This window comes from Tenrec ecaudatus, chromosome 2 (genome assembly GCF_050624435.1).
Source record: "Tenrec ecaudatus isolate mTenEca1 chromosome 2, mTenEca1.hap1, whole genome shotgun sequence".
In the NCBI taxonomy this organism is placed as follows: Eukaryota; Metazoa; Chordata; class Mammalia; order Afrosoricida; family Tenrecidae; genus Tenrec; species Tenrec ecaudatus.
In genome coordinates this window covers 213,737,132-213,762,455 of record NC_134531.1, presented here as the reverse complement: position 1 = coordinate 213,762,455, position 25,324 = coordinate 213,737,132, and the positions used below count along the sequence as shown (strand labels likewise).

General features: G+C 41.1%; 1 protein-coding gene across 1 annotated transcript in view; it reads right to left on the bottom strand.

The window, feature by feature from the left end:
- DSCAM (DS cell adhesion molecule) overlaps positions 1-25,324 on the bottom strand; it is a 646,922-nt gene that overhangs the window by 246,868 nt on the left and 374,730 nt on the right. Inside the window, exons 7-9 of the mRNA XM_075542914.1 lie at positions 18,734-19,030; positions 17,623-17,898; positions 465-743 (exon numbers count right to left, since the gene is read on the bottom strand). Of these exons, the coding sequence (XP_075399029.1) occupies positions 465-743; positions 17,623-17,898; positions 18,734-19,030 (852 nt within the window). The remainder of the gene's footprint in view (positions 1-464; positions 744-17,622; positions 17,899-18,733; positions 19,031-25,324) is intronic.

Genomic DNA, 25,324 nt, shown 5'->3' with positions numbered 1-25,324 from the left:
TGAGTGTGCTGGTCTTGCTACACCTTGAACACCGGGCTCACTCCTGGCTCCGGGTTATTGTACTAGTGCTTTCTACCTAGAAAGCACTTCTTCAGTTAGCCGTGCAATGGACTCCTTCCTAAGCACTTCACAAACTGGCGAGCACCAAGTCGAGCCACTGCTCAATAAAATAAAAGCAGTAGAGCAAGAGCTAACAGACTTTGGTTCTCCAAATTAGTGAGCTGGATCAGGAATTAAATCTACAGCTCTTCCATCTTTATTCTCTTCTACTTTCCTTTGCACAATTATTTGACATTTCATACTTGAGGTCAATGAAGCGTTGACTTGGCACTCACAGGCATTCTACATGTTTTTCTTTGTGATGACCAGTAATTTTCATATAATTTCAGGCACACACCATCTGGAACGTTGTTGAATTTGGTTTGATTGACACCTGGCCAATCAAGGTCAAGTCCCCTGCTTACCTCTCACAATGAGCTGGCTTTGATGCTCCACAGCCGCTGCCTCATTCCGTGCGATGCAGGTGTAGTTCCCATTGTGCATCAAGGAGAGGTTCGAAATCCTTAAGGAGCTGGTGAAGTCAATGTTGTCGATGGTCACGCCGAGGCTTGCTGGGATAGGTCGGCCATCTTTCTGCCAGGTGATGGTGATTGGTAAGTCCCCTGAGACCACGACACATGGGATGAAGACTCTCTGCCCTATGGAGAATCTTGGAAACTCAAAAGGTTGGATAAAAGGTGGAACTGGAAGAGAAAAAGGAAGAGAAGTGTAATGGAGGGATGTTCCTAATGAGTCAGCATTCACTTTTTCTATAACTTGTTTATATTCCTTTGGAAAAGGCATACAATCACTGGAAAAGGTAAAACAATCATTGATATGTCTGATTCAGTCAATCTGGGTTGGATCCTGAGAATTTCCATTTCTTACAACTTTCCAGGTGATACTGGTAGTACTGATCTTGGAACCATGTTTTTGAGGTCTTTAACCATATTAAATGGTGTGGTAGTTACATAATCTGGTAGACTGGAGACTATTAAGAGTGAAGGGGTGGAGCTTAACATGTCAATCAGGTTGCATCTTGATCACCTAAATTGGAGACACTGTGGAGATCAAGACACACACCCTCTCTGCTTTATGTATTCCTGCTGACAAGAACCATGGAGCTATACTAGAGCCCTGGAGCTAAAGGAGCCACGTGGAGACTTCTGCCAGCACTGAGATGCTGGATCCACAAGACATTCCACCCACTGGCCTGTGATCTTCCTGCATTCGTCATCATTGACTGTTCTGTGTGAGTTTGAAAAGGCATTTATAGATTGTTAATGGACATATGGGCTCATATCAGACTTATGGACTTGATCTGGACTGGACTGGGATGGTTTCTCAATATGTAATTGCTCTTTTATATAAAGCTCTTTCTTATACACATATGTGTTTATGAATTTGTTTCTCAAGTCAACCAAGACTAACATAAGTGGTCCTAACATTATTAGCTATCTCATGTCTTTGTTTAAACTGGATATTGGAAATTCAAATATTGAGGAGGGCTTAATAAGACCCCATAGTTAGCAATTAAAGGGAGATGAAAAACTAAACACAAATTACAGGTCTTCCACAAAGAAGGCAAGCAAAGTTATGGTATGCAATTAACAATTCACCTGACCTGTATGTCAAACACAATTGCTTTCTTTTTCTTTAAGCCATGACTCATGAGGATGTGGTATACAATTCTCAAAAAATCTTTTCAAGAGTTCAAAACTATAAAAGTTTGCATTCAGAAGACATAAAATTAGAGACAAAACTAAGGCAAGTGATTCAGTGTCAGCAAAAGCAAGCCATCCCTTTGAGGCCCAGTGATTACTTTATCTAATTCATTATGTCACCGAAGTAAAAAGTACATTATCTGAATCTTGTTGGTTATAAAAGCCTGTGATATTACAGCAGCAGAAATTCTGAATGTGACTCACAACAGGTTTTGATATAACCTTTCTACAAGAGCTATGTAAATATCTCCTAAATGTCACTTAGTACTCCCTGTGCGCATTTCCTCTGAGTCGGGATTGGCTCCTCTCTGTGGCTGTTCAGAGTCACAAGATGTTGCTAAATGCCAGCCTATAATCTTTGTTCCTCAGCTCTCAACAAGAAAGCTAAATCAGCCTATGTTTCTGTGTATTTTCCCTTAAGAAGTAATTGCATATTGCTTTTCATGGGAATATTAAAAATTCTTTCCTTAGTACCACATATTGGTATGGGTTTAGTTTTAGTTTATTTTGGGCAATTAACAGTGTTTTCTTGATCCAGTTTCTTTAACTCTGTGATTCTGTTTCTTCTTGTATACAATGGCGATCATGAAATGGAATTCATGAGAGTGGTAGGGGAAGGAATAGAGAATCAACACACCCAGGGCCCATTTGGTTCATGGAAGCTTCACTCTGTCTGCTTTCCGTTCTAGTTCTTTGACACAAGGCCCACAACTTACTGTGAAAATCAAATCCTTTAAATGCACTTGACACAAACAGACTCCATGTTTATTGTTGGTGTTGTCGCTTGTTGCGGTTGAGTATACTCTGACCTTATTTATGAAAAAGTGCAACCACAACATGTTGTTCTGAACACATGCCTCTCTTTCAATTTCTTCACTGCCTGTAGGATCCAGGAACACCGCAAGGTCCAGACTGACATCCCTCCAGACCAACAACTTTCACCTACAATGAGTACCTTTATTGTTTCCACCATAATAATTTCTGATTGTGAAGAGTGCACACTGTTCCCATCTGTGATCTCACCCCCATCATCCAGCCCATTCTCACCTCTCTTATCCTATCATTCGAAAACTTCACTCATTTGCCACCTGCTTTGGGAACCATTGCCTCCTGACTCTAGACCCCTGGTGATGCTGAGTTTCCCCTTGGAAACTCTTCTGTGACAAGCAGACTCAGAACTTGTTAGATGTCTATCATCTCTGATTCTAAGTTATTCTACATACATTACTGATGTGCTAAAATCCATGATTTTCCTATTTTCATACTGCTGTTCACCCCAGTCAACTGGAGCATCTTCTATTTCTGACCATTGTTGGTCCTCTCGGAGGGCACTGGCCATATCCAGCCAGGTTTACAGTTCTGTTTGTCTGCCAACTTTCCTGATGACCCCAGCCTCTCTTTGGGAGCCACCTTCTAGTGACAGTAGATGGACAAACACTATCTGAATAAATGAATCACAGGACTAAAGTTATTCGTTGTGTTAAGAATTATTTTGATAACAAAGGTTTAGTATAATTATACTATTCTCACTTACTGTGATAATTTTCACTTCTGAACTGAAGTACTGAAGTAATATCATTAAATAAAAAAGGCAAATTTAATGTCAACAAAGTTGTAGGAAAATATACATGTATAGTTCTTTGATAGCTACATAGTTCTTGAAGAAATACGAGTTGGTGTTCATGGAGATGCCTTTCCTCAATCCCTTTTCAAGAAAGGTTGTTTTTTATTTTTGTTTTTCCCCAGATGCTGAAGCTGAGGTACACTGGCAGACTTTGATTAATAGCAGCATTGAAAATCAGCTCAGCACAATGACCCCCCTCTCCTAAAGACACACCTTTGCTGGGCTGACCTACAGCTGCTAGCTGATTGAGGGGCGTGTGGGACAGTGAACTGTAGCTTTTCCAACCATAGTCTTTGTCACTCTCACCAAATGACTGGGTAAGACCATTTGAATAGGGTGTGTGAGATAGCTTAGAAGCAGGAATGGGGAGATCTGAGTATTATCAACAAAGAAGACCAGGATCAGAGCACATCCTTTGCACCCTAGGATCCCCACAGTGAACCTTTTCCATCTAGAGACAGATGTGACACTAAAGGAGCAGAGAGGAGTGCAACAGAGATTGATTCACTAGCAAAATCAAGAGGCAGATTGAAAGACAGCAGATTTCCCTGCACACAAAGTGAATGCAGCTGCGAGCCTTCCGGCAAAAAGGTCGACTCCCGGCATTCGTCAGTGCCCACTGCTCAGACCGAGGCCAAGGTGCCATGTGATGGAGAGACCGGGAGCCAGAGAGAGGTACATCTCTGGCCATGGCTAAGGAGAGGTGCTGTGTTCCAAATAACTGTATTCTTCACATTTCTGATACTTGTCTGTGAGTTTTGTGTGGCGGCTGCAATGAATGGTCACACCTAGCAGATAAGCATAGTGCCGTAGAAGGAACTGTCGGTCAGAATTGGTAAGGGGCATTGGTGGGCAGAGGCATTTCAGAGCGCTACCTCACAGGAATCTGCCAGTGGTGGGTGCTGATGGGGATTTTCACCATGCCTCCTTGTGAGGTCACAGGAGGTTTTACACTACCCTTTTAAATTGAGGCATAAAAGTCAGGTGAAGAACTCAACTCAGATCAGCTACATAGTTCCCTGGGCTTTTGCCTGAAGCTGTCAGTCTGCTTTGCAGCCCAACCTCTCTTCCTTCAGTGGTGGTTCAAAGGTGGTTGAACGTTTCCAGCAGCGGTTCTCAATTTGTGGGTCATGTGACCCCCCTTGGGGGACAACAACCCTTTCACAGGGGCACCTAAGCCATCAGAAAACACATATTTCTGATGGTTGTAGGACCCGAGAATCCGCTCCTCTGTCTCAGGTGAGTTGTCCACATGCATATATGCTGATCTGGTGTGAAATAAGCTATCTCAACCTTCACACTGACTTTGGCATTTTACTCATACTGTTACAAAATGTAACAATGTAACTTACTGTTGTTATATTAAGATTGTTACCCATGCTACACCATGTGTCCAGACAAAATTTCATTTATTTGTAATTAGAAATAAATATTTAACAATATATAATTACATATTGTTTTGTGATTAATCACTACACTTTAATTGTGGTCAATTTGTAACAATGAAAATACATCCTGCGTAAACAAGCCAGAAGAGAGAACAATGGGACTAAAGTTGTGGGGGGACATGGGAAAGGGGGAGGTGGGGGAAAGGAAGTAGATATTAACAGACAGAGGGATAAGGGAACTACAAGGGACCAAGGGTCGATGGCAAGAGGGTGGAGGAGGTCTGGTGGGGCTTTATCATGTGCAATGTAACCGAGAGGAATTCCTGAACCCCAAATGAAGGCTGAACATGATAGGGGGACAAGAGGAAAGTAAAAGGAAATAGAGGAGAGAACTAGGAGGCAAAGGGCATTTATAGAGATGTAAATACAGGCATATACATATGTAAATATATTTATATATGATGATAGGGAGATAGATCTATGTTCATATATTTATAGGTTTAGTATTAAGGTAGCAGATGGACATTGGGCCTCTACTCAAGTACTCCCCCAACACAAGAACACTTTGTTCTAATAATCAGCACTCTGAAATGCTCACCTTCCTGACACAACCGCTGAAGGCAAAGCGGTTGTATAAGCAAATGTGGTGAAGAAAGCTGATGGTGCCTGGCTATCAAAAGATACAGCATCTGGGTTCTTCAAGGCATGAAGATAAACAAGCAGCCATCTAGCTGAACAACAACAAAGCCCACATGGAAGAAGCACACCAGCCTGTGTGATCATGAGGTGTCAATGAGATCAGGTACCAGGCATCAAAGACCCAGAACGAAAAAATTATAATGTGAATGAGGGGGGGTAATGTAGAGTGGAGGCCAAAAGCCAATCTGTAAGCAATTGGACTTCTCCTTACAGAAGGGTTGTGAGGAGAAGACGGGCCAGGATAGCACCAATGAAACATAAACAGCTTTTCTCTGGTTCTTTAATGCTTCCTTCCCCCATCCTCCCACCACTATCATGACCCTAATTCTACCTTACAAATCTGGCTAGACCAGAGCATGTACACGGGTACAGATAAGAGCTGGAAACACAGGGAATCCAGGACAGAAAAACTCCTTGGGACCAATACTGGATATAGCCATACCAGGAGGATAAGGGTAAGGTGGGGGAAGAAATGGGGAACCAATCACAATGACCTATCTTTAACTCCCTCCCAGGGGGGTGGACAACAGAGAAGGGGGTGGGGGGAGACATAGGGCATTGGAAGACATTGAAAAATAATTGGTAAATTATCAAGAGTTCCTGAGGGAGGGGAAAAATGAGAAGCTGATACCAAGGGCTCAAGTGGAGAAAAAATGCTTGGAAAGCGATGATGGCAACATATGTACAAATGTGCTTGAGACAATGGATCTATGGAGACAATGGATCTATGTAAAGATTATGATAAGAGTTGTACGAGCCCCCAATAAAGTGGTTTAAAAAAACAGAAAAAAGAAAATACATCCTGCATATCAAATATTTACATTACAATACCTAACAGTAACAAAATTACAGTCATTAAGTAGCAATGAAAATAATTCTATGGTTGGGGGTCACCACAACATGAAGAACTGTATTGAAGGGTGCTGAGTCAGGAAGGTTGAGAACCACTCATTTAAGAGATTCGCTCAGCCGAGAGGTACTTTTGTGAGATATACTTTAATGAAAGTTCAGCCATGGAAAACCTATTGACCTCAGGTCTTCTCTGATACACATAGGGTCACCAAGAACCAGCATCAAGTTGATGGCAAAAAGAGTCTGTGAGTCTTATCTTGAGATATGGGCTCGAAGCTTACGAGAACAATGCTCACTCTGAACATGTGTCTTCATCTCTAACATGTACCTGTGCATATTCATAAACTCATCAAATGTATGTGAAATGGAATAAAATGAGAATAAAAATGTTATTACTGGAATTAAAAGACTAGAAACTCAAAATGGATCAACTTGACTCATAGCACCCCCATAGGATAATTAGAACTGTCCCTGTGGGTTTCCAAGATTATATCCCTATAAGGGAGTAGAAAGCTTCCCTTTTCTTCCACCAGACACTGTATATACTGAAAAAAGTAGGATTCCTAGTAGGTTAGACATAAAGAATAGTGTCTACAAGCTAAATATCAGCCCAAAGAACATGGTTGACAGAGAAATAGCATGATTTTGGAACAGACCACAAGAAAATTAGCTAGACCTTGGGTAGCATAAATTGTTAAGGATTTAGCTGCCAATCAAAAGACTTGGGGGTGGGGTGGTGTTCACAGAGCTAATGGGGAGCAGCACCTGAGACACTGGTCTGACATCCCCTCCCCCCCGACACACACACACACACACACACACACATACCAGGATGTAACACGAAGGGAGTGCAACATAGCAGCAAGGGGAGCAAAGCAATGAAATCCCAAAGGAATCCTGAAAATAGACTTCATATTCGGGGAACAGTGCTTGGCACCTCATCAGACCCGATTGGAAAACATTCAGAAGGGTCAACAGACAGACCTGGAACTAGGCTTTTGTTTTGTTTTCTTTTCCTCACATCTATCTAGATAAGCTAAGCAGGAGAAAACAATGGGACCAATGGTTCCGTGGGGACATGGGAGAGGAGGAGGTGGGGAAAGGGAGGTGGGGGCCAACAAACCTAGGGACAAGGGACCAACAAGAGATCTAAAATTGATGGGGGAGGGCATAGAATGCTTGGTGGAATTTGATCAAGTGCAACGTAGTCCAGAGGAATTACTGAGAAGGTCAAACATAACTGTAGGACAGGAGGAAAGTAAAAGGAAACTGCGGAAAGACCTAGGAGGCTAAAGACATTTATAGATGTATAAACATATCATGTACATGTATAAATACATTACTATATAATGATAGGGCTATATGTCTATGTACATATATTTTTAAATGTTTAGTATTAAGGTAGCAGACGGATATTGGGAATCTACTCAAGTCCTCCGTAAATGCAAAAACACTTTGTTCTATTAAATTGGTGAGTTAGTTTATTGTGCCAACCTGGCCGATAAACACATGTGGGGTTAATTGAAGGTTAATTCGAGTTCTCAGGTCTCTTGTTTTGTGATGGTCTGACCAGGGTGCAGCTGCCTTAACCAGTTCCTGCTTCAGCTGGCAAGGCTCACTTCCTGCAAGACATCCCTGAGGAGAAGCCACATGGCCCTACCCCGATGCAGCCCTGGGTGCTGGAGCAGCCGTGTGGAGACCCCTGCCCACGCTGAGATGCTTACACATTCACTGACTTGGCTTTCCTCCTGCAGTCGGCATCATTGTGTGTGTTTTGTGAGATGGAGGAGGACTTTGTGGATTGGTGTCGAACATATGGGTTAATGTTGGACTTGTGAGCTTGGGCAGACCTGGGTTGGGATGTTTTCATGATACACACTTACCCTTTATATAAAACTCTCTCTTATACATGTGCTTCTGTGGATTTGCTTCTTTAAAGTACCCAGACTAATGCAGCAGGAAAGAAAGGGAAGATCAAAATGTATGTCAGAACAGACTCTGAAACTAGTTCTTGATTGTAGCAAATAAAAGATGAAGTAAAAGAGCTGAACAGAACATTTCAGAGTGTAGCTTGAGGAGACAATGTAAAGCATTATAATGAAACATGAAGTTCAAAAACCAAAACCAAAGAGCATGTACAGCACAGAGTGAGAAACTTAATTCTAGCCCTAATCTAAGAAAAATTAGTTCTTATGACATATTCGTGCTCGATGCCCAGCCTCATGAAATCGCTAAAGAGACGGGTGCTAGAGCAAAGGGTGGTAAGAAACCCGATGTTGCTTGACAATGCAGTAGCATAGCATCTGGGGTCTTAAAGGTTTGTCTTGAAACAAGCAGTCATCTAAGTGAGGTGTCAACCAAGGCCACAGGGAAGAAGATGGCAATGGATGGAGATGGTTCACACACCAGCCTGTGTGACCCAAGGATTGTAAATACAATTCGATTCCAAAGGATAGAATGGTATCAGAGCTTAAATTGTGGACACCCGATTGGCAGAGGATATGGATGACAGTGGGAGCCAAATCCAATCCATTCCCAGGATTCCCACAAGTAGTGAACATCTGGTGAGTCCTCTCTGACCAGTCAGGGAATGTGAATAGCGTCGCTATTAGAAAGAGAACATTGTAAATCCATTATGGCAAATAGGATTAGGTCAAACTGTAATACCTAATCATCTGATCTCTTTGATCTCTCTTTTGCCCCATTTCAAAGTTATTTCAGTTTTTACTATTTTCTGCTTTCTCTTTGATTGAGGTATTTTTGCTTTGTCTACTAGTTGTTTTATTTGTTTGTCTTCAGTGCATGCTTTTGTATAATTGTGCTTTATCAGTATATGAAATCAGGATAGACAGATCTGTAGATGGGGCGATGCCAAGGGAGGGTAGGGAAATGAGGGAGCTAGTAATGAGCACGGGAAGAAAACATTGAGAAATTGACTGTGGTGATGATTGCACAAAGCTCGAATGAATAAATGGCGTGGCACGTGAAGTATATGCCAATAGAACTCTTTAGAGTATAAAAAGAAATGAAAAAAATCCTAGCCTTGAGTTGCTATTTTAAAAATCTTCTATGAGTAAAATATTGAACCATGCAGGAAGCATAAAAAATAGATGGAAAGAATACACAGAGCAACTGTACTCAAAAGAAGCAGCGGGCATTCCACCACTTCAAGAGGTCGCATCTGATCAAGAATTGATGGTACTGAAGGGAAAATTCAGCTGAAACTGAAGGCATTAGGAAAAAACAAGGCTCTCTGAATTGATGGAATATCAACTGAAACGTTTCAATACACTGAAGCCCTGGAGGCCCTTATTCATCTCTGCCAAGAAATTTGGAAGATAGCTACCTTGGTGAACTGACTGGAAGAGATACATATTTATACTTACGCCAAAGAAAGGTGAGCCCATAGAGTGCAGAAATTATCAAACAATAGAATTGATATCACATGCCAGTAACATTTTGCTGAAAATCACTCGGCAATATTTGGAGCAGTGCATATACTGGTATTCAAGCCAGATTCAGAAGAGAATGTGTAACAAAGGATAATATTGCTGATGTCATATGGCTCTTGGTTGAAACTGGAGAACACCACAAAGATGTTTACTTGTGCTTTGTAGACTCTGCAAAGCCATTTGACTGTGGAGAACAAAACAAACCATGGACAGCATGGAGAACATTGGGAATTCCAGAACCTGTGTCCGGACCAGAGGCAATCTCTCTAACTGATCAAGGACATACTACATAGTGTAAAAACTAGCAAGATGTGGATCAGGGTTGTATCCTTTCCCCATACGTATTAAATCTGAGTGTTCAGCAAATCATCAGAAAAGCTGGAATATATGGCGAAGAGTGTGACATCGGGATTGGAAGAAGACTTATTAAAAATCTGAGATGCAGATAAACACAACCTTGCTTTCTGAAAGATGGGAAGACTGGAAGCACTTGTTCATGAAGGGTGAGGAGTGCATCCTTCAGTATGCATTATGACTCAATGTAAAGACGACCAAGAGCCTTATAACTGAACCATTAGGTAATATCATGATACATGGAGAAATGATTGAAGATCTTGAGGATTTCATCTTGCTTGGATCCACAACCAATGCTCATGGAAGCAGCAGTAAAGAGATCAAAGGATGCATCGCACAATATCTCTTTACAGTTTTGAAGAGAAAGGCTGTTACTATGAGGTCGAAGGTGTACCTGACCCAAGCCATGGAGTTTTCAATTGCTTTGGCTGCAGGTGGAAGGTGGGCACTGGAGCAGGAAGACTGAAGAATCAATGCGTTTACATTATAGTGCTGCAGAAAAATATCGCAAGTACCATTGACGGCTAAAATTTGTCTTGGAAGACGTACAGTCAGAGGCTCCTTAGAAGAAAGGATGGCAAGACTTTATCTCCCATACTTTGGCCATGTTATAAAGAGAAACCAGTTCCTGGAAAGGAATAGTGTGTTGGGTCAAGTTGAAGCGTCAAGTAGAAGTGAAACAGAAGATCCTCAACAAGATGGACAGACACTGGCTGCAACAATGAGCTCACACATAGCACACATTTTAAGGATGGCGCAGGACTGGACAATGTTTGCTTCTGATGTACAAAGGGACACTGCGAATCAGCCTGACTCGACAGAACCTAATGTGTGCAGACCATACATGTTACCCCAGGATTGTTCCCAACCATAAATATTTTATAATTGAAAATGGTATAGATCATTCAATCTTAAAAGATTTGATGCACTAAAATAATAGCCCCTGATGTATAATTTAAGTTGCATACTCCTTTATAAAACATTTTACAGTTTAAATCTAAATTTTCTAAGTCAATCTCCTTATGCCCTTTCTAACATCTGAGTAAAACTGAAAATTGCTAATGGTATATAATTGCTGGTATATATAAAAAGTTAGAAGTCATCCTAAATAAGGTATGCAAGTGGTATTTTAGACCAAGTAACGATGGACATAGCTGCTAGGCTGCAATACCAAAAAAGGGAAAAAGAGAGAGAAAAGCCTAGACCGGTACAGAGCATTCCCTAATTTGTTGTTTTTCATTAGGAAAGTTCTAAACGGGCTTAAGCAGGGTGGTCTCTGTTTCCACTCACCCAGCCAGGAATTTTTCTCTCTTGACATGCAAAGCTTCATTTTTCTATACATAAAAGATGGATAATGAAATAAAAATAAGGTGAGAAATCCTAGAGTATTAGTAGTCAATTATTGTAATTTATCTTAGAAAATGCTCCTTAAAATCTGTTTTGAAGCAATAATTTGACAAAATGTATGCACTCCCAGATCTGCTTTGGCAAATGTACATATCACTTTTATATAATGAACACTTCCACTACCCATATGTCAGTTTGTCATGTTCTGGTGGCTTAGTATGGCTGTGACAACATGAGTTATGTCACCAGTGTTTCAAATACCAGCAGAATCAGGCCTGGGGGACAGGTCTCAGTAGAATTTCTAAATTTAGACAGACTAGGGTAAAAAAGTCTGGTGATCTGCATCTAAAAATTAGTCAATGAATGAATACTTGATAGAACAGAGACTGCTGATCTAAGACTTTGACTCACGTTGTGCTTGTCACCACGAGGACCCACTGCTGCAGAAGTCATTGTGCTTGTCAGAGCAGAGGGCCAGCCACTGTGAGAGACACTGTCAGTGAAATCGACAGACATGTTTGCAACAATGGACTCAAACATGCCAATGAAGATGGTTCTGGATCAGGCAACCTTGTGTTCTGTATACATGGGGAGACCGTGGATCTGAGCCAACTCTATGGAAACTCACAAGTTGATGGATAAACAGAAGAGAAGTAGAGAAAAGGTTTGAATAGGAAACAAGTGCCCAGATCAGAACTCCTCTGAGACCAAAACTAGTTCTCTTGTTAGGTGCCTTCAAGTCAGATCTGACCCATCTGACCCTATGGACACAGAACGAAACACTGCAGGGTCCTGTGCCATCCTCACAATCGTTCCCGCCACAGCAAGGCCATTGTTGCAGCCACGGTGACACTCCATCTTGTTGCGGCCCTTCCTCTTTTTCACTGACTTCCACCTCACCAAGTACAATGTCCTCCTCCAAGGACCAGTCTCTCCTGATCATATGTTCAAAGCAGGGAAGATGAAGTCTTGCCATCCTTGCCTCTAAGGAGCACTCTGGCAATACTTCTTCCAAAACACATTTGTCTACCCTTTGAGCAGTCCATGGTCCTTTTGGAAAGTCCTTATTGAACATATACTGGCTCTAAATCACCCATAACTTGTATTAATATGGTAATGTATAGATAGATCGAGCCTCCAGCAACACACCTGTTTAAACGATTTTGATATGAGTTCCTATCTTTTGTAACCAATATGTCCATGGTCAATACATTGATTCATGTTAAACGAGGAAATGTATAAACAGGAGCCTTTTCCTTGTATTTCTGTCTAACGTATATCTAGTATGATTCTAGGTAAACATTTGCTGTGTCTCTCAACACAAAATTAAACTCAACAGTAGCGTTCACAAAGGCCCATGCTATGTACATGCCAGCTATGTACTGTGGTCTTCAAACACGCAGTCCTGGTTCCTCAATCCCATCCAGTCTTAAAGAGCCACCTTCCTATTTATTTGTTTAACACATATTTCAATGGCAACGTATCGAAAACTAGACATGCTCCATTTCTTCCCTGTCTGCTTCGCGACATCTTTTGCTTTCACCGCTGACAGCAGGGTGTTTCTTTTCATTTCTCAGTCCAAACTCATGCAGTGATTCTTGACAACTTTATTTCCCTAACATCTCACACACTTCATCGGTGGTCCTATTGACTAGACCTGCAAAATATATCCGGAATCTGTCTCTACTCATTCCTCTACAGCTCTACCCTAGTCCAAGCAACCAACACCTCACACCTTAGAGGAGAGTCCCAGCAAGTCCCCACTCCTCCTCTTCTCTTGTGCCCTATTCACAGTACAGCAGCCAGAGCCTCTTTTGAAGACCTAAGCCATGGCCTGACCTCTTCTACGTAAAATCATCCAATAACTCCTCCATCTCATTCATAAGAAAGATCTAAGACTTTACAACGCAAACCATGGTCTACAAAGCCCTATATGACATGGCCTAGCTGTCTCATCCTCTACTAAACGCTTGCAGTCTTTGTATTTTGGACCCTACCCTTTCTCTACTGCTCAGGGTTGCTGGGTAGTCTCCTGACTGCTTTAGCCCCATCTGTTCCTTTTGCACAAAATGTTCTTTCCCCTGATGTCAGTTTGGCTCTTTCACATACCTTCACGCACTTCCTCAAACCTCACCTTTTCAAACAAGACTTCCCTTACCACCCTGTTAAATCCTACAGATGGTACCACACATACCGGCAGTCATCCTACATCGCCCGTCCATGAGATTTGGTCTTGAAAAGTAGCCTGAGGCTCAGTGACTGGAATCCTCTCAGTAGAAACGTGGCAACAGAAGACTTGGCAATCTGCTTCCATAGAACGAAAGCTAAGAAAAGTCTCTGGATCACAGGTCTACTTTGTAGCACATTAGATTACTACAAGTTAGGATCAATTCAATGGCAACGGGTTTTTAATGGCATTTGGTCCTACTTTATTTTTAACTCTACTGTAATTTAATCTCTAGTTGAATTCTATCAATTAAAATGAAAAGGATTTGATTAATATTGTTTTGTGCTGGTCTGGCAAATTTTTTTAATTCACTGATGAAAAGTACCTTCTTTGTATTTTTGTTTCCTAAATATATATATATCTCCAACTGTGATATTAATAAATGTAGCTTTAAATATTATATAATAAATTATGTCCATATTTGAAAATTCTGTACAATTCAGCAGGATAGTAATTTTCAAAAGATCAGTATGGGTAAACTGTCCAGCAGGATAGGTGAATTTATTTTAATAAGCGACAGTACACATTCATTTATATGGCTTCTGATCCTCTGATCCAGCTAACCTGTTAGATGGATGGTCATGTTTGAACTCTCTGCATAAATAGAGAATAGTAGGAGAGAGATTCTCTTTTGCTCATTTGTTTTACCTGCTTATTATTTGTCTCTCTGGACTGGAATAAGAACTCCATGAGGAAAAGAACTCTGTCATCTCCTTCATCTTCATACTCTTAGCGCTCAGACAAGTGCAGAGCGGGGAGAAGACGCTTCATAAATATAAATGATGGTGGGAGAAATACATAAGACCCAACGACGAAATGTACTCAGCATTACAATGTGGTGTTAATCAAACATTTCTAACAATTTGAGGGGGACAAAACTAAGGTAGATATGAATTAAAATCATTCACATTTGTGAACATATATCTAGCATATTATAGACTTAATGCACATGTGACAAACTACGTGTTTTTGTGTGTGTGTAAGTATGTAGATGGCTCTTGCCAAGTGTAACGGGAGGTGGGAGAAAGTAGACCCCCATGAACTGTGCACCTTTATAACCAGGAACTTGAAGATCCCTGGGTGAGTCTATGCAATCCTTTCGATAGCCCAGGCAAGAAACTCCGCATGTCTCGAGGCTGCCTCCATGTGCTTTTGAGATCATTTTACTGCATTTAATTGACTGCCATTAAGTCGACTCGACTCCGTAGGACAGAGAGAGCTGCCCCTTTTGGTTTCTAAAGTGGCGATCTCCAGGAGAGCAGCGAGGTCATCATTCGCTCCCCAGAGCAGGAGCTGGGTTCAAACTACTGACTTAACTGTCAGCCAGGCCAGAGCTAAGGAACTGCCATTAGAGCTCCTCATTTCATGACACAACACAGCTGTTATGTCATTATGAACATCATTTCGTCACCAGCTGAAGACACTGACTTGGACAGGAAAGAAATGGGTTTCCCTCGGGATCCGCCATGAGCACTGGGAAACTCCTGAGTGACTGTTTTCACTAAGGCAGCCTTTACTGGTAAGGAGACTGGGGTGGGGCTACATGAAGGGGTACCAAAAAATGGATCTCCCTCCAAAGCTGTAAGTATATGTACTTTTTCTAAAACAACCTTATAACTTTCAAAGGACTCTCCATTACACATGACCCATTTGTGAAATCTGTGATTCCATTCTTGGACACGGTTTTCAAACTCATCTGTTTGGATGGATGGCGGACAGCACCTCCCTCATTTGTTTCCTTTACCTCCTCCAAGTCCTCAAATCACTGTCCTTTCATGTCTTTCTTCATTAATGGAAACAAAAAGAAGTCGCACAGAGTGAGGTCAGGTGAGTAAGGTGCATGGGGCAAGAGAGGCATGCTGTTTTTGGACAAAAACTGGCACACTGAAATGGCTGCGTGAGCAGGTCCATTGTTGTGGTGGCAAAACCAATTCCCAATCTGCCACAAATCAGGCCTTTTTTTTTTTTTGTCGCACACTGTTATGCTATCTTTTCAGAACCTCTACATAGAATGCTTGATGAACAGTCTGACCTGGTGGAAAGAACTCCAAACGCATTACAAGTAACCATTTTCATCAGTTTGGGAAGTTGACAGATGCCTAAAATGAGGTGTGTCAGCAATCAACTCATACACTTGCATTTTTCCCATAGTGCTGTCCTTGCAGGCTGTGTTCAAAATCGAAAGAGTTTCTGCAGCATTTTTCCCAAGCAGAAAGCAAAATCTCACTGCTGTATGCTGTTCTCTTAAATCAGCCACCGCAAAACAAACAAAAAACCCTCCAAGGTTTGAGCGAAACTTCCTTTATAAAAAAATTTATTGTGACCAGAGAGAACCTTCCCAGGTGATGGCACTGGGCGCACTAACTCAGAGCGAGTTGCTTGATGCTCTCCTAATGGGAAAAATGCATTCAATGCAAGCTCTGCTCCACCCAGCGCAATTCTGGTTCTTGGGTACCTGCCTTGCATGATGTCCAAAGCTTATCTTGATGGCTGGAGTCCATAATAGAACAGGTCATAAATTTAAGTTAGGAAACATACTGGTGGCTCCTTTAACTATATGAATTCCTACTTCATTGTTATTGCTACTTATCTAGCACACATGAGAAGTTTGACTGAAGTCATCCTACAGTATAAAAAAGACTTTCCAATTGGATTATAAATGAACCCATTTTTAGGGGACAAAGGTAGCTTTACTTGTTTTCAAATTTTACTTACCTTGTTGTGAATATACAGAGGAAAATATATAACAGTTCAATGTGCACAACTGATTGGCATTAATTACAGTCCCACTCCTTATCAAAATTGCTCTGGATCCTCCTTTAAATAAACTCTGCTCTCTAAGATTCCTGAAAAGTCTTTGGGGTTCTTGTCATTTTAAAACTACACAGATTTTTCTCGAGAGCATATAATTCAAGGCAGTCATTTCTTACTAGTTAAGCTTAACTATTGTTTGATCTTAATTAAGAAAACTTCCAGGACAGATGATCCCTTCAGGACCAGTTGTGAGAGTAGCGATGCCGGGAGGGTGGGGTGGAAAGGGGGAACCGATTACAAGGATCTACATATAACCTCCTCCCTGGGGGACAGACAAGATAAAAGTGGGGGGGAAGGGAGACATCGGACAGTACGAGATATAACAAAATAATAATTTATAAATTATCAAGGGTTCCTGAGGGTGAGGGGGGCAGGGGGGAATGGATAATGAGGAGCTGATGCCAAAGGCTTAAGTGGAGAGCAAATGTTTTGAGAATGATGAGGGAAACAAATTTACAAATGTGCTTTACACAATTGATGGATGTATGGATTGCGATGAGTTATATGAACCCCTAGTCAAATGATTAAAAAAGAAAACTTAAGGTTTAAAGACCAAGATATATATTTTTAAATATATTTGCTAACAAAGCCAAAATGATCTGGTTCTCTTGTCCCCTGTGGCTATGTTAAGTACATATGTCTTCTGGAACACCAAGCCAAAAATTATATGAAAAGAAATTTCATATGTCTTGTGTAAGGAAAATTGACTGTCATGGAGTCAATCCCAACTCATAGTGCAGACTGCAATTCCTTAGGGTTTCCAAGACTATACTGTGTGTGTGAGCAGCCAGTCTCATCTTTCTTCTAGGGCAAGCTGGTGAGTATGAACCTAACCCACTATGCCAACAGGGCCACTTAATAAGGGCAACAGAGATCCTAATGTATTCATCACATGCAGACTTCTCAGAATTACAGCAGTCTTCGTGTTTGGTCTAGAAAGAAAGACTTCAAAACCAGAAAATGAAAGGCTTACGCATCACGACAGTGCTATCCCATCGGGCATGAGGTCGCCATGAGCCAGTGGTCAGCCAACAACAACCCATCATAGACGGGAACAGTTGGGTAACCCTGAGGAGCTGAGAGCGTGGGAGAGGAGCATTACCTTTCACTGTGACATGAACACTCTGGCTGGTGGAGAGCTGCGGCTGGACCAGGACGTTGCATGTGTACTCCCCCTCGTCCACTTCCTTTTGCACATCTGAGAGCTTTAGCGTTCCATTGTTCTCAAACGCCACTTGGCGGTGGTTAAAAGGAAGCAAATTCGAGTTCTTATACCATTTGATGGAGTAATATGGGTAGCCAATCACACGGCAGTGGATATAGGTATCCCGTCCTGCTATTGCTGTGATATTTTTCATTGGTCGAATGCTTGCAGGCCCTGGAGAAACATAAAGAAACTCTTGAAAATAATTTCAGGGTACACCTCATGTGGGAAAATGAGTGTACTTTCCCTTGAATTGAAAATGCATATTATTTTCATATAGGCACATCTTTCCAATTTTAAAAAAAAGTCTGCATCGGCACGTTCATGAAGAGGGTTTGCTTTGTGTTTCTTGTTTCGTATTTTTACTTTTTATGGCTTTCAAAGAGAATTATAAAAGTTTTTAGCTTATCAGCTTCTCTTATTAAAATGGTTTGAATGACAAAAGGCAATCTACTCAATAACAAGTCTAACTAGTCTACCCTGAACAATAATGCAGTTTAAGTGAAGACACTGGTGGCAACAGATACGCCATCTTACCCTCTCTATAAGATAGACTGTGTGGGCGGAGTGTCTGCCATGTTGCACGGTGCACCCTAAGTTAAGGTGCCATGTGCATGAAGCTTTCCCATGAATGTAGTAAAACAGAAGAAGGGATCAGAAGGAAGGGGCATGCAGAGCATAAACCAGGAAAGCCAAGTTCAAGTGGACACAGCTGAGAGTTAGATAGGTAGATAGATCGATAGATAGATAGATAGATAGATAGATAGATAGATAGATAGATAGATAGCTAAGTAAGAGAGATAACAAGCTGACTGAAGAAACTGAAGTGCCATGTCCAACATTAACCCCCTCAGTGCCATTCCTGAATCAGAAGGAAAGGGTAGGAAACGGGAAGCAACACATCATCCATTCTTGGCATTCCAAGACTCAGCTCGGTGCATGCAAAAACCTCCTTCTCCACTACCGTGAGTCATGTGTGTGTTTTTTGAGGAGCTGATTTGACAAGCACCTCTTACGTTTATTCGAGCCTGGTACAGGACGACTCCGGCTGAGTTGTTGGCCGTGCAGCGGTAGACGCCCCCGTCCCGGACCTGAGAGCTGGAGATGTTCAGGTAGCTGACCACGTTGCCCTCTGACGTGATCATCTGGCTGATGCGGTGACTGCCACCCTTCAGGATAGGGTCATCATCCAGCGTCCACGTGATCGTGGGCAACGGGGTTCCCTTCACGTTGCACATGAGGGACACCGGCTCCGCTGGACTCACCACTTTTTCACTAAAGGCAGAAATAATTTTGGGGGTTCCATCTGTAGGAAGAGAAGTTATGGAAGGAAGTGACACATACGATTCATTAAATAACTTCTATTTGCATTTATTTAATAATTAGGACATAGCTGGAGTGGCTATTAAGTGCAACAAAATGCGTCTGGTTTTGTTGGTGGAGCTAACTCTTATAAGAATAATAATATTTTTGAAATAGGTAAACGCAGTGGTAGCAAGGTCTAACCAATGGCTCCCACATTTCTGACGGTCATCATCAGAAAACTATCTGCAACTCCGATGTTCATGGTAAGCAATGCCAGTTCCCAAGACATCTACAATTCCAAACAGGTATGTCCTCACCCTAATTATAAATACGTGACAGCCACAAACCAAGGTAACTTTAGTTTCCTGCTTTCTTTCCAGGTCAATCATGTTAGGAATTGTTTGCAGGGAATTATTTAGAGGAGTGAATGAAATCATTGACACTGACGATCTCAAATTCATCTTGATGTTTTTTGTAGTTTTCATAGTAAATGGTAAGTACATGTAAATACTGAAGGCTTTAGGAAGGCATTAAATTAGCTATGAAACTTCTAGCATGTGGTACATAAAATATGACCGTATATAATTTACCATTCGAAATGGGGAACTTTCAAGATTGAAATGGGGACTACTAATTACATGAGAGGAACAGTTATAACCCAGGTCTGTCCCAGGTTAATTCTCCATAGAAAAATTTAATATGATCAACAAAGAGCAATGATCATTTTCTGTTATTTCTTTCTATCAATTATATATACTGTTCTTGACTATGTGGTGGGAATCACAAACACAGAGGGTCCCTGGTGGCAGAGTAAGTTCAAACCCACGAACCCCTGTCAGCTCCCATGATGAGATACAGATGCAGCAGTTCAGCTGTGTCCCGCGGAGCTGTTATGGGTTAGAATTGGCTTGGTGGCACTCATGAAGTTTAATGATACACTACTCCCTTCATATTTTTCCATTGAGAAAAAAATAAATGAGAGGGCTTCGGAAAGTTCATGGGATCAGGCCATTATCTTTGCATTAGTATTTGGCAGGATTTCTGAGTGCAGCAAAAACAAACAAAAAACAACTGCTCTCTCCAAACCAAACTCATTGCCATTGAGTAGATTTTGACCCATAGTGATCCTATATGACAGGGGAGAACTGGCCCTGTGGGTGTCTGAGATTGTAACTCTTCAGGGGAGTAGAAAACCTTGTCTTTCTACCTCGGGACAGCTGGTGATTTTGAACTGCTGACCTTGTGGTTAGCAACCCAACGTGTTCCCCACCATGCCACCATGGCTCCTAGGATATCTTGTCTTGTCTAGAGGGGGCTTCTTAAAAAACTAATCTCAATTAAAGCGTTTTCTCCATAAAACAGTATAATATTTAATAGATTGTTATCAATATATTGTTTAGCATTTAAAATATTAACAAAATAATTCATATTTATTGTTAAACAATTGGAAACTATCAGCAGTCAAAAGAACAGAAATACAACATTTTAAATATCCCTGAGGAGAGAATTCCTCATCCCCCTAGCCAGACCCGCTGGGTAGGGCTCTCCTAACAGTGGTGCCTTTATACAATTCCCCAATTTCCTACTCTAAGAGTCCTGATATTCAGTTTCTTCATCCTGACATTACATAGCTTATTTAAATAACTGGGAAATATCATTTCAGATTCATTTGAGGACACTAACAACCTTCCAGGAGACTGGCGAATTTCTTTTACTATGTTTAATCCCAGATGCATTCCTAAGTAGTCTGTCCCAGTGTCCTTGCATTGGGAGCTACTTGTTAATGTCAGAGATGAGCAAGGAACTTAAAAATTAAAACTAAAGGCCTGTGTTTCCCCTCCTGAAACACTACATATATTGTACCATCAAGTTTTCACTCCAACTGCACAGAGAAGTCACACTCATTTTGGCTGTTATTCTTTGGACATAACTAATCATTGGTGCTCGGAAGTGTCGAGGTTACTGTAATTGTCTCAGAATTCAGTTCTTTTGCAGGATGTGTTCAGCTGTACGTTTCTCTGTATTAAACTGGGCACTAGACACTCGTTGAAAAGGAACTGAAGCGGTTTTAGAAAAAGGAACATCACATCACTGCTTATGTGAAGTGGATCGTGGCTGAAAGCAGAGAATATCAGAGTAGTGTTTTCTGACTATTCAAAGAGGGATTTGACTGCGTAGATTATAACAAACCTTGGGCAACATTATGAAAAAATAGAATTCCAAAATAACTTGTACTTAAGAGGGAGCCCATGGTATTGAACCCGAGGACACTGAGCAGTTTAAAATCAGGGAAAGTGTGCATCAGGGATGTTTCCTTGCACTGCACTTACTCAATCTGTACATTGAGAGAATAATCCAAGGGACTACTAGCTGTCTTTTAGATGTCTACTCACAAGCTTTTAGGAAGCCAGTAGCTGCTCACCCAAGCAAGTGCAGAACACGGTAGAAACTATGTAGTGCGACTTCACCAGGCCCCTTTCATTCTCTTCCGTCACAAGAAATGAGAAAACCTCTGCTTGGCTTTTTGCAATAGTGGTCTTTTGTGATTGACTAATTTCACTCAGCCTAATGTTTATTTTGCTCTGGTTTTTATTGTTGTTTGTTTCTTTTTGAGGGGTGCTATTGGTTTCATTGTTCCACGTAATTTTCTGTGCTGAGTTCATTTTGTTCATGGGTTTTCTTGACATGTTCTTTATTGCTGTTGTTGTAATGTTGACTAAACTTTGATGGTTATGCTTTTGATAAGGGTTCTTCATTTTCTTTAAAGTGGTCTCTACGATAGAGATATTTGATATCATATTTTGGCTCTTGTCAACTAGTTTTCATTTTCCAGCTTCAATCTAAACTTGCAGATAAGCAATTGTTGGTCTGATTCACAGTTGGCCCCTGGACTAGTTTTAAGGGATGTCAGTGAGATTCTCCACTATCTCTTTTCACAAAAGTAATCGATTTGATCTCTGAATACTGCATCTAGAGAAGTCCCTGGGCATAGTCATCACTCATGTTGCTGAAAAGCATACTGGAATGTAGAAGTCATTGGCCTGGCAAAATGTCATGTGATTCCCTTTCTTTTATCATCATATTTTCCAACTATTGGTAGTTCCTCTTTATTTCTGACTTTTGAATTTCAGTAACCAATCATTACAAATGCATCCTGATTGCACGTTTGATCAGTTTCACGTAGCGTTCTTTAATTGCTCTTCACCATTGGCATTAGTGATGTAAAACTGAATAATAGTTTTATTAACTCTTCTTCCTTGTAGGCATATCGGCATTATGCAATCACACGTTAACATTGTCCAGATCTTGATGACATATACAAAATCCAAATCTGAAGGAGGGAAGAGTATCAGAATTTAAATTGTAAACACAAAATTTGCACAAAGCTATGGATGACATTGAAAGCTCAAAATCCATCTGCAGGGTCCACATAAAGATTACGTTTCCAGGGGCCCTCCTCTGACCTCGGCGGGAGGGTGTAAATAAACTTACTATAAGACAGAGGCTATTGTAAACTGGATTATGGCAGATGGAATTGGGATATAAAGTGGTCCTTTGCTCTCCCTTTTGACTCATTTTAGATTTTTTCTAGTTTTCAATATTCTCTGCTTTTGTCTCAACATAGATATTTTTTCTTCTGTTTTACTTTAATATTGTCATTGGTCTTTTCTTTCTTTACGTGCGTCTGCTTCCCGGTGCACGATGCACAGGATGGGAGGGAGGGCATAGATATATGTAGAGAGAATGGGTGTAAGGGCTTGCTGGGGATCTTGGGAGGCGGAGGTGGGAGGTTGAAAGGAAATGGGAGCACATAATGAATGCAGGGTGTGGTTTTATATATAATATATATGATATCACTCTTAAATATGGTTGAACTATGGAAGCATTTGATATGTGAAACAAATCTCAATAAAACTGTTGGGGGAAATAGATCTTGAACGATTCTTTTTGATGATGCGTGGTTATTCCTCTTGGATTTGTCCTTCCTGACATATTAAGCCATAGGACTCATTCAAAGTGGTCAGTATCAATCCATTTCAGCTTACGGGGGCTCAGGATATGGATTTTACTATATTCCATTGCATTTTTGATAACTTCTAATGTTTCTCTTTTCACAGTTTGCACAGTCTACCGTCTGAGTACTAGCAAATGTTTGCAGCTTCTTCTGCTCATGTTGACTTGTGCCCACTCAGCGGGTGCAGGCACTGAAGGCGCTGCTTCATCCACATCAACGAGGCTGACCGCATGTGGAGAAGCAGCTCCTCCTCAGCAATGACGTACCTTCCCCTCTGAGGAGTGCATCATGTGGACGTCGCCGTACAATGTCCTGCAGCTATCCACAGGGCTACAGCGCCTGTTCCCTCAGAAGGGGACAGCCGATTCCTTCTGTTAACGTGCTCTTACAATGGACGCACGACTGAAACCAGTTTGGCATATGGGAAGCCACTGGTATTTGAACTGTAGGGGGCGCATCTTCCCGCATCTCAGCACCTCACAAACCACGATCCCCGACAAACTGACAGATAAGTGGGTGACTATTTTAAAGAGAATTTTTGCTTCAAGAAAATTTAGTGTTGCAATGCATGAAATTGATCTTTTGCTCCATTTTAAAAGGTAATCCCAATTGTATATTAGAAAGGCTTTATAATGTGAATGCTTCAGGTTGGATAAATTAGTCTACCTATCTTATCATTCTATCTGTTAATTTATTTAAATTACTAATCCTTTCTTCTTTCTTTCCTAATCTGTCACTCTAGCCAATAGAGCAAGTTTTCGTATTTGGTTTTGATACATGTCCACCTATCACGACTACGTGGTCCTTTATGTTAATGAACATTTTGAAAACAGCAGCTCTGAAGTCTATGCCTATTAATGTTATCATCTGGGTGTCTACTCAGGGTCTGCTTCTATTGCCTATTGTATCTTTTAACCTTTGGTCATAGTGTCCTTTTTTTAATCTGTTTTTTTATTATATAATTAGGTATCCTCCTCTAGTTTTTCTATTTTTCAGCTCACAAGTTGCAAAGATGTTTATGTGCAGGTTTTGACACTCCTTGTATGCATTTCTTTCCTCCTTCTTGAAATTTCTCTACGCAGTTTGAAATTGTTACAGCTGATTTAACAGCCCAGATCTCTGTCTTCTGACATTTCAGTCCCGTAAATCTGTATATTTCTGGTTTTATGCTGATGACTTTTGTTTGTTTGCTATTTTCCCCTACACAACACAGGGTGTACGTGCGCGTGTGTTTGGGGGGTGGGGAGGGGAGGGATGTATCACTGTAGATATAAGCTAATTCTTTTGCTATCTTTCAAGGGTCAAATCTCTTTCCAACTGCTTGTCATGTATCTCTAATATTTCTGTTTAGTTTTGCTCTCTTCAGAGTTTCTCATTTCTACCCCTTCGGATTCATCTGCAACTTGCCATATTACCATTTCCAGAAATGGAAGAAGTTATTTTTCTGTTCCATTTTCCAGTAATTCTGGTTTGATCCCTAACCTGTAACTATTCGAACCCCGTTCTTGCAGCCTGGTAAGAAATGCTCCTCGGTGCTTTTCTTGTGTCGGCAGCCGTTCCTGGCTCCTAGTTTTTACAGTTTTGTGTAAATCCATAGCTATTTCACTGAGACTAATGGGAGTTGTATCAGAGGAGAGTAGTTAGACACCACTTGAAATAAAGTATTAGAGATGTACTTGCAATTCCATTTGGGGTCTATTTTGCTACATTAGCACTGTCATCTTCCACAAGAGAAAAAAATAAAATGAAGCTCCTTGTCCTGAATGGAAACTGACAGGCGACAAATAAATCCGTGAGCATGCACAGGATGCTCTTCTGCCCGCCTTTTTGTTCAAGTGACAGGCTTTTTTGGAGATGAAAGCAGACATTATTTTCCCAGTGAGACTTCAGTGTCTTTGAAATCTTTCCCGCTGTCACTCTCTGATAACCCGAACTCTTTCGACATCATTATGGATGATCAATATGCTCTTTAGGTTTTCTGAGTCACAGGAGATGGTTGCCAAGGTAATTCAGCCTAGACAAGTAATCTCTCCCTTTTACAAAAAGAACCCCAAGATCGTGTAAGGACCACATTGCATCATCACTATCAAATGGCCTCTATACAAGTTGATGACTATCTGCACTTCATTATTATGTGGAACACAGAGTCAGGATTGTAGTATGAGTACCATGCATTCACCTCATTTCACATTTGCCTTAAAAACTCACTTTCATAACTTGCAATGATTTCCTTGAATAAAAAATAAGAATCATTTTGCTAATGCCTGGCTCTTCTAAACA